Consider the following 16,690-nt stretch of genomic DNA (forward strand, 5'->3'; position numbering starts at 1 on the left):
AGATGATCTGACAGAGATTTTATTATGAAAGAAAGTGACATCTACTGAATTTTCACAAAGAACAGGGATTGTTCAGTGTTTTCATTTTCACATTATTTTCAGTAATCCCCCCCAAGTCTTTTCATCCTTTTCAAAGAGGAAAGGTAGGAAAGCACCACTGCTGAATTTTAGTCTGCATTATCTAATGGCCACGCATTACTGTCTTCAATAGACACCCTCTGAACCTCTCAAGAGCAACAGGATTTAGGATTCTGTTTCAATTAAACAGGTCTATTTCAAGTACATAACGAATAATGTCCATTGGAAAGATTTACTCTTTAGCCTCTGGGGGAGATTTTTCTTTATTACTATTTCTTTTACTACTGACTGTCCTAATATGACTTTTTCTAACAGCTTTCATAATGTGCAGAAGAAGCACAGAAAGGTTTTGGAGACCTTGGATACCAAAATTGAAAACTGCTAGAGGATTTGTTATGGTGGAGACAGCAGCACCCTTCCAAAAGGTCACAGAGACCTCATTACTGCAAACACCTAGGTGGTTTTGCCTAACAGTATGGTTCTGTACCTTCTTTGTTTTGCAAATACCTCTGTGTAAAGCTCACAAAATACGTTGTTTTGAAACACGGACAATCTAATTTTAATGCAATTGTGAATCAGAGAAATCCAGTCTGCAGTCCAAAATTCTGCCCAGACTTCCAATATTAATGCTATTTCTGACGTAACACAACTTAATTCAATACTGTTTCCTCAGTTATGAATTTTTTGGGGCTCCATTGGTCCTGGTGTGTCTTTTATTGGCATAGTCATACCATAAATATTTGCAAGGTAAACTGCAGGATTGCTTGAGGATTTTTTTTTCTCCGTGCCTTACAGGATCTGACTCTGATTTCATACCAGTGTAAATATCATCTGGCTACAAGGCAATCCAGTGCAACAGAACCAGAGCTATCAGTGTGAGAATAAAGCTATTGGTAGGACAAGAGTTTAAACCCTGTAGACTCCTGGATTAGGTGCGAGATGACCTAAACATAACCCTCCGATCTGCAATGTCCTGTGGAAAAACTTCTTTCTGGTTCTGTTCACTCCTCAGGGCAAATTAGAAAAATCAGCCTAACTTAAACCACCTCAGTTAGGGGATGGTGTTTCCGTGCTATCAGTATCTCCCAAATTAGCTGATTGCTAGCCTCCGTGTCCATATTCATGCCTTGTGTGAATCTCCATAGCTGCGTGCACTTAGAGATGCCCTAGACTCTTGTTACTAAATTTGTCACTGTTGTGATTCTAGCAATTATGATTTTGAAGGAATGACAACGAAAGGAAGACTATTTCACATATTTATAGAAATTTTTCTGTATCTGTGGGAATTGTCTGGCTAAACATCAACTGCTTCTGTAGCCAACTGTCTTGTTCACAGAACACTTGTTTTCTCACTTGCACTGGTTTTCTTTGCCCTCCAGATGATGATGTGAGCTCTTTGTGCTGCACGGTGCTAGGAGACAGTTACCTTGTGAATGGGCAGCTGATGCACTTGTCGGGCTCAGGTCCAATGCACTTCTGACAGGATGCTTCACACAACTGACATTCTTGGGAATCATCAAGATATTCCCCTAGTAGAAAAAAATTTGTTTATTTCAGATCAACATCTCATGTTAAAAAAAAAAAAAAAGAGATGCAAAAAAATATAATATGTAAAAGGAATTAGATCTGCTTTGAATTACTGAAACGAGCACATTTCCCTTTGGTATCCGGAAAACAAGTACAAACAAAACAGGATGCTCAGAATTAGTAGTTTCTAGTCCTTATTTATTTATTTATATTTATTTATTTTCCATGTGAATCTGACAGAGTGTGATTCTTGTTGTTTGGGTTAATACCATTTCTTCTGCATCAGTAGAAGCAACGGGACTCTTTAAGATTTGCCATGGAGAGTTACATCAAAACCAGTGCTACCAAGGAGTATTCATTACCTAATGTCCTTTGGTGCAGCTGCAACGTGCTCCAGATTGCAAGCTGCAGGGCAAAGAGTGTGCTTTCGTGGGTGTGGGGTATGTTACGTGAGGAGAAGGCCTTAAGTATGCTTCCATTAGTCAGAGACATGTTGATGCTCCCCAAACCTCTAGCTATAGCGTCTTTTGTCCCCCTCCCAAGCCACTGCTGGAAGACTCCACACCTAAAAGACCTAGGCTCTCATTTAGTCTGAATTAAAATTTGGTACCCAACCGCCCATTTGGACTTGAAAAAAAAGATTTTGTATTATATGAATTATTGCCTTCCAGATCATGAATGCAGTAGCACTACTATGACATTGAAGTGCAAAGTTTGCCTCTTTATTTACTGAATATTAATTAAAATATTGGTACAAACTGGTAAGCTGTGCACTTCATAACTCTCAGAGCATTAATCTGGTAAGTAGCAGGAATACTGTATCTGTGTGCAGCATCATGTGGGGACAGTAAATCGGTTTATCAAGCAGTTCTATAAAGCTCAAGATTGGGTCTTTTATGTCATTTTTTAATGGAAAAATTTGTTCTAACTGAGTCTATATATTTGAGAGAATTGGCTGTTCTTTCGTTCTTAAGTAATGGAAGAGGTTGGGCAGGGAGTCCTATATGATACATAAACCCTGCAGTTTCTATGGATACTTCAATATGGAGAAACTCTTTCCACTTGCATTGCTGCTGGGAAATCTAGATTTGGCAAACACAGTGAACTTTAGGCGTCAAAATGCAATTGTGGAATGACTTGGTTTTGGCTCGCAGTTGCAATGAGTTCCTCACATTGAAGAGCAAGGACACTGTAGGAGCAACTATTGCTATGACTGTAAAATGATGTAGGAAAGAAACATTTTCTAAAATACTGTAAATTATGCTCTTTGACCTTTGTGTTTTCTACTCCATATATTATCTGTATTAAGAATTTTATAATAGTTGAAATCTCTGGTACAAGATATAAGCTAGGATAGTACTGGTCTCGCTTAAAGGGATGGAAACTGTATAGTTAAAAAGGCATACCAGCTGAAATGTCCAGGCAACTGTGGGCCAAAGCTGAAGTACCCAAAATGTAGGTAAAGATACAGTTTTCATTTTGTGAAGGTTTGTGTGTCTTCTGAAGAAAGGGAAAAGGTAAAAGACGAGCCAAAAGCCAGTGACAGAGCCACATAAAACACAAAGACAGTGGTCCTCAGAGGCTGGTCTGAGATCAGTGCTATCTGGGAAGGAGTTCAGAACTGAGAGCAAATGAACAGTCTCTTGATGAGGTCAGGGAAACAGAAATCTGCGTGTGCATACACTTTCACACGTTTTTATAGTTCTCGTTATCCAAAGAGGATTTTGTATATATGCACTTACATGCGTTTATGTAATCTCACACATGCCCATGTAGGCCAAATCTTGAATCGTGTAAATTGACATAATTCCCTGGAAATGGTGTAGCTTTTCTGAACTGCAACACTCTATCTTGTGTGATAGAATACTTTATAAAGGACTAATGATAAAGACATTATAAATGGTGTAGCTGTTTGACATAGAATTCAGCAAGAGTCTGAATTTATCCAGATACTACTGAGATAAAATGTTGCATTGATGAATAACTATCACAATACAGAGATTTTGTAATTCTAGATACTTTCTAGGAAAAAAAACTATGGCCTGCTGTCCAGTAGATCATCAGGCCATTGACAGATTTGCTTAATCCAGGCCTCTTGAGTCTTTCTGGTATGCATTCAGAGGGTACAACATGGAATCTCATGATCTCAAATGCTTTATGAGATTTTCAAATATAATTTGATACAAATATACACACACACACACACATATTTGGAAAATACACAACCATGAAAAAATGCAGTATCTGCAAAGTCTTCCTATTGCAGGTCTGGTGGCTCAGTGCTTTATACTACTGGCTTTACATCACTGGGAAATCTGTCAGGGCAATGTTATTAAATAATTGTTTCTCTGATGTTGTTTTGCGATACATGTTAGAAAACTTCTTGTTTCTCCAGTTCTTCACTTTATTTGCCTGCACTGCCTGTATGCTTATCCATTGGACCTGAGGTACTAATTTCATACACCTCAGCTCTGCCCACTCAAATTCTTCCCACATGGTAGAAGGGCTTAGTTTTAAAAGGTTTTTGTTATTTCTTTGTTACGCCTTTCATTGGAAGCGCTGTAATTCATTTCAGCTGTGCTGGAATAATGCCAGGAAGACCAGTTCTCTGCTTACTTTATCCTCTGAGTTGAGGCATTTTAAAGCGTACTATTATAAGACTGTGTACCAGGAAACACTTATATACTAGGGCCTCTGAATTGCAAGTCACGTGTAGAACTGTGGATCTGCCACTAAGTGTTAACAAAATAGTTTTTAGTGGATATTCAAAGAGTTAACACTGAAATGCAACTTTAAAGAAGACTTTCAAACTATTCCACAGGGCAGTTTAACTGTTTCCCAGAGTTCTTTGTGGGCTATATATTTCTTTACAAATCTCACTAGATACATACTAGTTACCAAAGCCTCAACTCTCTTTTTCTTTTTTTTTTTTTTCTTGTATTAAAATACTTTTTCTGTCCAACATACGTAAAGGGGGAATACTCTCAGCAATGTGTCTCAGACATGCCTTCAATCAGGCAATGCTCGTCAGGTACTTTGGATCATCCCATATTTTACCTTCATTTATTTCTCAATTCTGTTACCTGTTTAAAAACGTTTGTCACCTTGTTTACAAAAAAGATACTGAAGGTGTTTTAGGAATAAGGCTATGTTAACAGACATAATGCCTCATAGTGGGAAGATTTGCATGCATAATTTTTGGTGTCCCTAGTTAGGACAGTTTAATTCCACATCTGAGCCACGTCGGGCTGCAGGCTGTCTTTAACTGCATACAAGAGCCCTACGCTTACACTGAGTTCTTATCACTTGATATGATGCATTTTAAAATGAGGCAACGTCTATGATCTCCCATTAAGGAGGCAGAAAAAACTGAGTTGCATTAAGATCATCAAGTCAGGGTGCAATAGCAAACTAGAACCTGTCTCTCTTGGGTCCCAGACCAGAGCACTGTCATAGTTGCCAGGTCATTGCTATGTCTTTGCATAAGCACTATTAAGTATACAGCCCTCACCTTGTCGCTATTTCTCTCCTGCTTTCAAAAAGCTATGCCATTCATTGGCAGCACATGGTGTTTCAGGAGGCCATTTAGATGAGGGTGTGAAAATCTTTGTAAGTTATGCCTGGAGATATGCACTTTTATTGCTGGCAGTCATAAATTAATCTCTGTTGTAGCATCCCCATGGGACTTAGTCACTGCAAGTCACCTGTTACTTCCCCACTTTTCTTAATCAAAACATCACTTTATCTAAGTTAAAAATGTTCATTGGTTATCTTCTATAGCATTGCACCAGTGGCTTTTCTTCATAGTCAATGAAAAAATGACCTTATTTCCTCCCTTTTGCTTGTTTACCTTCATGGGAACCTGGATATGGATTTTGTACTTGGGCTTTGGTTTGTAATCTTATGGGTTACAAAGGTTTCACAGAGCAGATGCAGATAAAGAAGCATTGATCAGAATTGTTTTTGATCAATCAGCGGTGAGAACTGAGAGGATTTGGTCTTAGGGAGCTCTCTGCTTTTTCCATGTTCCGCCTTGATGCATTTTATTTTGGCTGGCTCATGGGATCGGCTCTTTGAGTTTTGCTGAAGAAATATTTATCCATAGAGCCTAAATCCATAAGGAACTTAGACTAACCCTCATATAGCAAGACTTTAAAATTCATCCTGAGGATTCCTCTTAAAGTTAGCACTCTGTTTAGCCCAAAGCCTTAATTTTTGATAAATTACAGCTCCCTGAAAGAAAAATTGTCATCTTGAAAATGTTAGGACATGGAGGCTACGGCGTTTCCCCCCAAATTTTGTGCAGTCATACAAAATTTCAGCCCAGTTTCCAATTGTTTGCCTAGCTTCAGCTTTCGGTCTCTTGCTAATTATTCTTCTCCACTCAGTCATTTTACACAATGATCAAATTTTTTTCTCCCTGTTTGGATGTGCAGAAGGGACAAAGAAGATACCCTTCATGGGCAAAACTTTGGGATGCTCTGATCTGAGATGATGAGAGGGATTCAGGATTGGAAGTCTTCTTTTCAAAAGTGCTCCAGGCAGTGATGAAACAGAAGGCTGAAATTAGGATGTTGGCTCCTAAGTCACTGAAGCACCCCTTGTGTCAAGGGACAAAGCAGAACCTTGAAAAGGGCTGAACATCTCTTCCCTGAACAGCGGTGTGCCGAGCTGAGTGTGATATAATGATTTTAGGATGAAAGGCCCTTTTGTTGCAGGATTAGCTGAGATCACACAGAGCCTCAGGTTAGCTTTAATCGTGACAGGCAGGAGAGAGGCAACTGCCTTTATCAACTACGCTATCTCACACAGCCCTCTATTCTTTCCCCTGCTGAATAAAAATATTTACATGAGCCAAAGCTGCCCTTTTTGCTGACACATAGGGATTTTTTTCCCCATCTTTATTCTGTGTGTTTCTTCCCTCATTTCTATGTAGTATTTATAAATTGGTTGTTAGAAACCCACTGAAGACCCTGAGCCCTCAGGGGTACTGAGTGGGCATAAACAGATTCCAGAAAGACATTTTTTGGCATTTAAAAAATCAGCTTTGAACCTCCATTTGTGCTAAGTTTTTTTATCATTTAAAAAAACAGCTTTAAACCTCTGTTTCTACTAACAATGCAGATGCCTGGAAGTAAAAGCTGGCTGGGATCAGGGTTTCTCCCTTGCTTGTGTAAGTACAAAGGTCAGAGCCTGGCAAGGTTTTCTGCCCCTCACCTGGAGCCTGAAATTTGACAGCCCCATGAGAAAGTGGGAAGGGGAATGGAGCGATCCCGACCTGTACTGCTAATGCTTTTTTCTATACCCTTCTCACTTCTTGAAGGTGGGGCAAATACTATGGCACTCTCAAAATTTGAGACTGACAGTGGAAAAAAAAAATAATCTGTTTAGCCTCTCCGTTTCTGGAGCTTCCCAACTGGAAATTTCCCTGTCTGATCTTGTCAAGCTTCCTGTTTTTTGTGACATTCAGTAGCTGGGAATTTCCTAAAGGACAGTGGAGGCTGCAAATGGAGATACCTGAATCTCACTGAAAATTATCTCATTGTGCTGACAGTACTGCTTTGGCAATCTGGGTAGGTTCCTATGAAATATGCAAAAGAAAGGTGGAAGCTGACTGTATACATTGAGTAAAGCTGGTTTTATTTGCACCTGGAGTACACGAAAGATAGGATCTTTCAGTGCTGGAGGAAAACACAAGTCATACTCCTGAGGCAACCATGGTAGCACGGCATCTCTCTCTCATGTTATACAGCAAGGAGTATGTAATATGTATATGCAGAGCCCTCCCTGTGCACAGGATTTCTGCAGTCTGACTTGGATAGACATAAACCTGAAATGGGAAGAGCTGGATGTCTCAGGGTGGTGTTTGAGTGGTGTCATCTGTCTTAAACAGAGAGACCCCTGCACACAGTGTTTGTACTGGAGATCTCCAGCTTAATCGGGATGTGAACACAGGTCTGCTGCTCTGCTGATAGCTGGGCAGATTTCAGCAGGCAGAGCACTGAATATCAATATGAATCTGACAAGATATAACAACGTAGATTCATACCGGTAATCAAATGCAACTTTTGTTTAATTTGCGGAGATGAATACATATTAAAGCCTGAAAGAAATCTGCCAAAAAGATACAAGTTTATCTTCTTGGAAGTAAAGAGCAAACCAAATTAAGTCTTTTAATGAGAGGTATAAAGGAGTAAATTTTATTCCTACCTTTAACTCTTCAGCAAACTCAATACCTTTACATTGGTGGTCTCCCCTAGCCTAAAAATTCCCTTGGTTCCTTGTCTCCACTATAAGCATTTCAGGAATAGCCAAGGTAATTGTTTCTGATGATTACCCTGGAAAGCACAGTCCAGGATGTTCCCTTTAACAGTCACATGTTCCATGCTGAGGGTGCAGAAACGGGTAAATGATAAAGCCCTTCTAATTCAGATACAGCTGGAGAGAGACTTTGCGGCACCATCTTTTTGGTGAACCCTCCTTGGTGGGTGAAACCCACCAAGGTGAACCCAAAGGTGAACCCCTTTGAACCCTCCTTTCAGCCTTTGGATTGAAGGTGTTCAGGGAGGCTGTGCTAGAGGCAGACCCACCAAGAGCAGCATTTACACAACTTCAGTTCAGTATGGCCTTGCTCTTGGAGTGAGAAAAGGGGCTACTTAATTTGGGAATGAATTTTTGAGTTACTTCTGTTTTTTGATGCACTACAGAATGGCAGATTAGCATGGTCACAAGCACCGTGACTGACAGCAATGTGGTCCATGGGGACTGTCAACCAGGTGCTAGGCTTTCCATCCAACCCACTTCTCAAAGAACATCTGCAGGCATCAGGAGGAGGGCAGTGGGCAGGCCCAGGACAATTTTAAATGGAAAAGATATGCAGTATTATCTGAATTGTAACTAAATCACACTAGTCACGCTCCAGTGAACAGTCAGTGCTATTACTGAGTTTGCACGATGGAGCCATTAATTCTCCTTGGGTAAATAAATATTCACCGCCTGTCAGTGTTCTAGCTTTTTCCCCCCAGGCGGATTGGAAAAATGGGTACTTAATCAGCTCATTGCATAACACCATAAAGCAAAAATGTCTACTGTGTTCTGTGATGGGACAGTATTTTTTGCTTTGAAAAGTGATGTTGTTTTCCCAGAAGACCTTCAACATATCCATCCCCCAAACACTGAGAAACACTGATAAATAAATGATTGTGCAAGGGCATTCTTCTAAGCTGTGCCTTGCCCATCTTTGACAGCAAATCCATGAGCTGCTCATAAAACAGAGATATAACAAAAACCAGCCTCTGGTGTGGCACTGAAAGGCTGCATTTGTTGCTTACTGGAATTGTTTTTTTTTAAATGCTCAGAGCCTTCTCACCATAATATGCTTTCCATTGACTGCATTTCCCATGCTAGAAGTGAAAATTGGCTCCGTTTTTATGCAATAAACGTTGCTTTCTAATTCAGAAAGTCCTTCCAGGATTGTTTCCATCATATTGTGGCTATTAAAATACAATTCTGTGGTGGTGTCTACTACCCTTGGACAACAGGTGAACATAACTGCAATCTCTCTGGCTTTATCCTGAGGATTTCAGATCAGTTTCCCTAGTAAGGCCTGTGGTTACTGTGCTCTGAGACTTCACGGAAATGTCCCAGGACTTCAGTAGAGCTGAATCCTCTTTCCTTATCAGTGTGGAACCAACGGTGGAAATGCAGATATTGGTTGCACTTCCACTGGTCGGATGCAATCCTGAGGTGCAGAGCCTCAGTTTGTTCTCAAGGACGCCGTGTTGCTACCCACAACTCTTTAGTACTTGCTAATGAGCAGGACTGAAGCCCCAACACGCTCCCATGACAGGTGGTAGTAAATATTCAGATAATCAATTTCATCAAAAATTGAAATCTCCCAAGATATTTTAAGTTAGATGAATAAATAAAAATTATGCCAAACAGAAATCAGTGTTTCCCCGGCTAAACAAAATGTTGAAACTGCATATTCTGAACAAGCTCATGCAAGCTGTTGGTGGTGTCAATTTCTTTTTGATGAAAACTTGACTAGAATTTTTCTTTATATGCTGTAAAACTTTTTTAATGCTTGCTTAAAATATTTTGCACAAACATCTAATGGCAGAACTTTTCTTGATTCATTCTGTACCAATGACATGACAATGGCATATCCAATATAAATATAAGGCATGGTAATGGATCACAGACAAGTTATTGTTCCGCGAGTTGCACTGTAAATTGAAAGCTTTGACTCATACAAGCAGTCGTTTAAATGTCTTTACAGGAATCTTGAATTTATAACAGGCCTTCTTACAGTCATTCAGTTCACTAAATAGTTCATTAAGAAGTAGCAGATAGTTACCTAAAGTGGCCAGTCATAGAGATAATGCTCACTGTGGTTGTGAAGGGGCTAAAATGAGGATTAACTTGGTCATCATCAGTTGCAAGTTGTAGTTAGTGATGGGTGAGATTGCTGCAGTAAGTTCTAGTATATAGGTTTACTTATCTTCAAGGCTCATACTGTCATAACTCGTATCATTACCTGACAATGTGGAACAAGCAGCAGCTCTGCTGTTACTCAATACATTCAGTAGCAGAATCCCAAAGGACTTCGGAAAGTTGCAATCCCAATAGAGATTGGGGTAGTCTGTAAGGTCTGATGGGGAATTCTTTATTAGAAAACGGAGTTGTTCACAGCGGGTGAGTTTGCAAGTCTCCCCAAAAAGACGCAGGATGCACCAGTGGAGACTGGTGTGTGGGTAGGCAGGGTCTAAGCCAAGAGCCACAGGAGCACCTGGTCAGAAGCATAAGGTTTCCACCGACATATCCCAGCAGGTATCTGATTTCCTGATCCCACAACACTGGTGTGTGGCTGAGGTGGAGAGCTGCAGCTAGAAAGGGAATAAGGCTGTAACCTCATTGCAGAAAAGGAAACACCTGTATTATAAAATGATGCCAACACACAACAGGCTTCTGCAGGATGTTCTGCAGGTCTGGGGCATGCTAAACCTTTTTCTGGTTAAAAATAGGGTTGGCACATGTCCAAGATTGGTGTTTCGGATTTTTTTTTGGACCAAAGCTGTCATTGTTTTTCACATTTTTAGTAAAGAGGTCTAGTTGGGTGTCCAGTTTGCATTTAAATCAAGGACGGTGTAAGTATGCTCCTAAACAGACATGAACTGGCAAATACTTAACCATGGAAGTGATGTCTTAACTAGAAGACCATCTTCAATTTGTCATTGCATTTTGACTTGTGATACAAATAAGGCAGAAATCAATGAACAGATTTGGACTGATACCACCCACAGTCCTTTCAGACATGGAGAAAAGTATCATTTTGTTCATGTTTAGCAGCTTCTGATCTTTCTAAAATGCTCCGTATCTGTTCTGCACGCCAACCACAGAGTGTCAAATACTCAACACTCCAAAGGACTCACCATTGAATCAGAGAGGTAGGATCAATCACCTAAGAAAACTCTGCAGCTGGGAACAAACCAGCTTCCTTTAATTGCAATCCTGTGGCTGCAGCTACCCTTTTGTACAACGACTAACTACACTGATGCTTACAAATTCTGCTTGCATCTGGCCACTGCTATTAAGGTATCACAAATAAAAATGATCAGATCTGAGCTGACACCAGAAAGTACTAGTTTTCCGCCTAAAACTCAGTTCTATGCTTGCTTGCCTGTGAGACTTCGCAGCTCAACATTTACAGATGTGTCTTCTAGAGCAGACTTTTTTGGCCAGAGCTAATGGAGGCTTATTATCACTCATTGTGCATTTCCTACCCAAAGAAGATGAAATCTTGACAATAAAAGACATCGTGCTTGATTGAGTTTCTCACGCCAGTTGGAAGATGAAGGTGGGGTGGGAGCTGAAAGAAGCAGCTCTGCGTACAGCATTGGAGTAAGTGCTAAGCCAACCTTTTTTCCAGGTGTGGTCTTAGCAAACTACTGCTAAGAATGTGCCATCCCATATATGCTCGGTCCCAGAACTGACAGGGAAACTGTGAGAATGATGACCTAACCCTATATTTTGAAATCAAGTTGGTGACAATTAGATGCTTAAGGCTGAAATGTGGGGTTTTTTTCAAGAATTCTTTATATGGCCTCAGTGATCGTGCTTAAAACGTCATCTGAATATATGACTTCTTGGGTAAATTGCCACTTTGGTCTCCACGCAGGTTGTAGGACTAAGTGGGAAATGAACGAGAGCGTCAGCTAATGCTCTCGTTCCCCCTGCAGGGGTCACAGATGAGTCTACATTAAGCTCTTTGATCTACTGGCAAGGACAGACAGCCTGCTGTTCTCAACTGGCAGTCTGGGATTGTGATCTGAAGTGTACTGGATGTGAGTACTGGCACGTGAACAGACATCAATACCTCACCGTGCAAATGGCCGCGTATGACTGCAAAGATGAAACCTTCCTCCTAGACTGTCTGAGCCAATAGGTAGTTACGCATTTCACTTTTTAATCCTAAACATGCAAGAATTTAGCCTCATCACAAACTCTTACAGGTCAGAGGAAGCCAGCGTTGTTACCTAATAGGGTTCAGACATGGATGTACGGCTACTACACAAAAGGTGTCCTCCATGGAAACCAGACATTTCTGCAATCATAAATTCCATCACTTCAAACACAAAAAATCTGCAATAAAATTAAGCACCCTTACCCTCCCAATTTGTTTCTATGATTCGTGTACAGTATCTAAGTGCTCTACACCATAAGGCTACCTGTGCCCTTCAATAAAGATTTTTTACATATAGATTATCAACATGTTTTTCCAGACCAAAAGAACAGGAATTTAGGTTAATTTAATAGAAAAAATAAAATATGGAATAACATTGATTTTGGCCAATATCAATTACAACAGAACTACCCTATTTTACAAATAACAACTGAACATTTTACACATGTACAGTATTTTTTCAGTAAAAATGAATTTGGATATAACAATGTGTCAGTTTTTTTAAAAGAAAACAAAGATATTAATTTCTTCTCTATAATAGTGTTAGAGACATTTGTAAGTATCCAAACAAATTCTTTACAATCCATTACATAATTAAATCTCAATTATGAATATATATTTATATATAATATATATATAATATTAACTTAAACTTTGAAAGCATTATGTTCTAGTTAAACATGTTATACTGAGAAATGAGGCAGTAACAGACTAGTAGTTAAACTAGCACAAATGGAATTCTTTTAAATTTGAATGTTTATCAGGAAATTTCTAATGGGCACCAAAGGAGCTTGACTGGCTCCCCGTCATACCGAACCAGGTTGCAATAGTTTATCTGCTCTCTGCTAAAGGTGGCACATTACCTTTATAGTTTTTTATCCATATTTTTTTTAAATAATTTTTGATCATCTTTATTTTTTAACATTTACATGCTTAAACACCTGCAATCCATTTTCTCCTTGTAGGTCCTGCAAAGATGACTGAGAAAGACACTCTGTACGTTTTAAGTATTATCCCCTGAAAACAGTATCTTTGAAGTTCAACTTTCTGTTTTCTGCTAAACGAATGTCTTTCAAACAGTATGCTAAGTGAAGCTCATGAACATATATTAAATGGAAATTTATACTGGCAGCCATGTGCCTGGCCACAGAGAGAAAGGCAGGGGCCGCTTCTCTCACCACCCAGGATGGTTTTACAGTGAGGTAACTCCATTGGCCTCAGCAGGACTATTCCCGCTGAACTTTCTATTGTGAGCAGTTAAAAGCAGATTCAGGCCCATCATGACACAATTGTTACACCAAGAGAACCACTGATTTATTGCCCTATATTTACTTATTCCTGGAGACATATTTGGCACAATTATAAATCCAGTCCTGTAAACACATCCTGTTGCATATAGTCACACTGGCATTTACATATGAGCACTATGAAATAGCTCCACATATCTGTATGATAATATCCCCTTTTTTTGTGAACGCTACAAGACAACAATAATTTATGAATACTTCTTACAGGTTAGCAATGTCTTCCGACTTCCAAGCGTATACATTACTCTCACTTACGCAAACGAAGAGAAGTAGTATCTTTTGAATTTGTTCGCTACAGGAACAATGTTTTTTTTTAAAGTTTATTTGAAATAGCTTTGACAATTTAAAAAAATAAAATAAAAATCCTAGCATATCTGTTAATAAGCTAGCTGTCTAAAAATGAAATCTATATGACCAAAACCACATTTTGGGCAAACATATATACATACTGCATGTGATACAAAAAACAGCTCACAGCAGAGGAAGTAAGAAAGAAATGTGTGCAGAAATATTAACTTTTCTTTTTTTAAATACTGTTACAAAAGGGGCAGAACTTAGTCCTGCAGCTAATGATGTTTTTGATCCCCTCAGGAACTCAAGTTCCCCCTGTCAATACACATAGCACAAAAAACCTAATGCAAACATTTTTGTATTTTTTAGTTTTAATCCATGTAAACTTATGTTGTATTCTTGAAACACTCTTTAAACATCTTGAAGGGGAAAGAAGCAGGAAAAAAAGGGAAGAAAAAGGACCTTCAAAAAACAGGAATAATCCTAAGGTTGATAGGAAATCAAATCATGAGTTAAATGTTAATTTTGGCATCAAATGCTTTGGTCACACAATACTGACTCTGCGATCCTGGATGCTCAGCTCTAGACACCCAGTTATGAAAGGTAGGCGTGTTGTAGTTTTTCCATTTAAGTTCCAACAAACAGTTCACCGTCTCCCCAAACAAAGAGGGGGGGGAGAGAGAGAGGTGGCTTTCTTTTTTTTCTCTTTCTTTTTTTTTTTTTCCTTTTTTCCTTTTTCAGTAATACGGATTAATCTATAAGTCTACAGGAGCAGGAGGACGCTGGGAGGTGTCAGTTCACCCCTTATGCGTACATGTTCTGCAACACAATTGCTGAAGCACTTTCCGCTGGCAGAGATTGTTCTTTTTCACCAGCATACAGAATCCTCCCTCGGCCCAGGACTCTTCCGTGGCTTCCAGAGGGCAGCAGCAAGAGAAGGAGAGGAGGTTGAAGGTTTGGAGAGCATGGTGTGTACAATGGAGGAAGGTTTAATTGGTCAGACAGGCAGATTTGGTTGAAGAGACCATTCATGAGCAGGTAGCAAGTAGGAAATTTGGTCCATCAAAAGGAATTTCAGTCAACAGCATTTTTATATTTTTTTTTTCAGGAAGAGATATTGTGTGGTCCGACAGGGAGTGATTGGTATCCATTTGTGAAAAGGGAAAAAAGATTAGAAAGAGAATAATTAGAAAACAGTGATATTTACAGCAAAGGAATTTGTTCTCAATTTTTATGAATCAAAAGAATAAAACAGTAAAACCACAGAAAAAGAATAAAACATTCTCAACAGAAATGCAAATCTTATCGAGTGAGTTAGACTAGTAACCAGTGCTTGATTGTCAGGCAATGAAATGAGACCCGCTATGCTTTCTAAAGTAACAGACACCCCCGCCACCCCACCACCCCCCTTCTGGACTTTCCATGGGTGCCTTAGACTGTTGAGAACACGTGCTGTGCGGTGGGATCCAGCATGGTGCACTGAAATTGCCTGGAGGCCCCCCACACTGACACGTTGCCCTTTCATGGCACCCACACTTGGAAGAATGGGGGAGACAGTACTGAGACAGGGTGTCCCCAGTCCTGGGCAACTACATGTGTATCTGACTGAAGTTGCGTGTGTACAAATGAAGACAGATTTATCCAACGATATTAAAGACCAAACTGGTATGTCAAATGTCTGCATTGCAGAATTCAACTGCAATACCATACCAAGACTGTGGTTATTCAAAACTCTTAGCATTATGCTTCCTCTTCATTTGTTCATCTATATCTGACTTTCTCTGGACTTCCAATGAAACTTCTAATGTCATGATGTGAAAAGGTCTCATGACTGGTTTCCCAGTACCTGTAATGTAACTTTACAATGGACAGGATACTTTTCAAAGTTTGAAGGCCCAAATTCCAACAGGAGCTGTAAATGTCCACAGAAACAAGACTCAACCCTGCACCCTTTTTCTCTTTTCTAAGACTTTGTTTAAACTCTTACTAAATCCAGCGGAAATGAGCTGGACCCGAGAGTTGTTGTTAGCTTTTTGTACATCTGATGTCAGGTTATCTTCCACATGGCTTAACACTGGGCTTTGTTCTAGTATGATTTTCCTGTTGGGCTGCACTTGCTGGGCTGTTTCTACAAGGAATTCACATAGTAACATTTTTAGGGAAGCATGACGTTATCTAAGTGTCTCTGTAATTGTGACATTTGAAAGGAATGAATATTAGTGAATAATTAAGCCAATCATATGCAGTAAGAATGCTATCTTGGTTGCCACAGAGAACTTGGAGGAAGTTCAGATCACCACCACAAATTGGGTGCTCCCTATTTCAGAATTCTTTTGTTCTCATTACCCTTTCACATAATTCAAGCAATACTATAGGCACTTAAAATCCTTTTTACTTACCAGCATTTTCACAGTTTAAAGTGGCGAAATAGAAAATTTGTGATACTGTTGATACTACACTAGGGTCTTAAAAATCTTTTGAAATCAATGGCTTTTGAAAAACAGACAAGGAAAAGTAGGTTGTTGGCAGGAGGGAAAACTATTTTAGGAAAATTCAGGTAAAGTGGATGTGACTAATCTTGTTAATACACGCAAATGCAGTTTTCTCCTTTTCATAAGCCTGAAAAAGTTAAGTAAGTAGTGTAGACCTCAAATCAAGATTGTAACAAAAGAAAAGAAATAGACCAAACCAACCCAATACATGTAAAAGAAGATGACGGCAGTGGTAAAATGGATCTCTTCAGAGAATTGGACTCACCATCCTTGCAGACTGTTCCCACTACACAGACACCAGTGTCTAGGTTATAGCCGCTTGGACAGCTTGTACAGTTTCTGTCTCCTTGACCACTGCAATCCAAACAGCTGGCATCACATCTGAAAGACAACGGCAGGAGTTGGTCTTACAGCCTCACCAAATACTAGAGTTCCGGAGAGACCTCTTCTGTATTGCAAAGGGCTTGTTTGCTGTTTCTAGAGGTATCAGCTGCTCTAATAACAATAATTAAAAATATTTAACTCCCCCT

At 39.6% G+C, this 16,690-nt stretch overlaps 1 protein-coding gene across 2 annotated transcripts in view; it reads right to left on the bottom strand.

Moving 5' to 3' along the window:
• Positions 1 to 16,690, bottom strand: part of PCSK5 (proprotein convertase subtilisin/kexin type 5) — a 252,572-nt gene that overhangs the window by 46,287 nt on the left and 189,595 nt on the right. The window contains exons 20-21 of one of the 2 annotated variants that reach the window (XM_054184936.1): positions 16,426 to 16,541; positions 1,505 to 1,607 (exon numbers count right to left, since the gene is read on the bottom strand). In XM_054184936.1, the coding sequence (XP_054040911.1) occupies positions 1,505 to 1,607; positions 16,426 to 16,541 (219 nt within the window). Of the gene's footprint in view, positions 1 to 1,504; positions 1,608 to 9,540; positions 14,582 to 16,425; positions 16,542 to 16,690 lie in introns of those variants that run through there. The other variant, XM_054184937.1, reaches the window with a different exon arrangement.

The sequence above is a fragment of the Rissa tridactyla genome, chromosome Z (genome assembly GCF_028500815.1).
Source record: "Rissa tridactyla isolate bRisTri1 chromosome Z, bRisTri1.patW.cur.20221130, whole genome shotgun sequence".
NCBI classification, from domain to species: domain Eukaryota; kingdom Metazoa; phylum Chordata; class Aves; order Charadriiformes; family Laridae; genus Rissa; species Rissa tridactyla.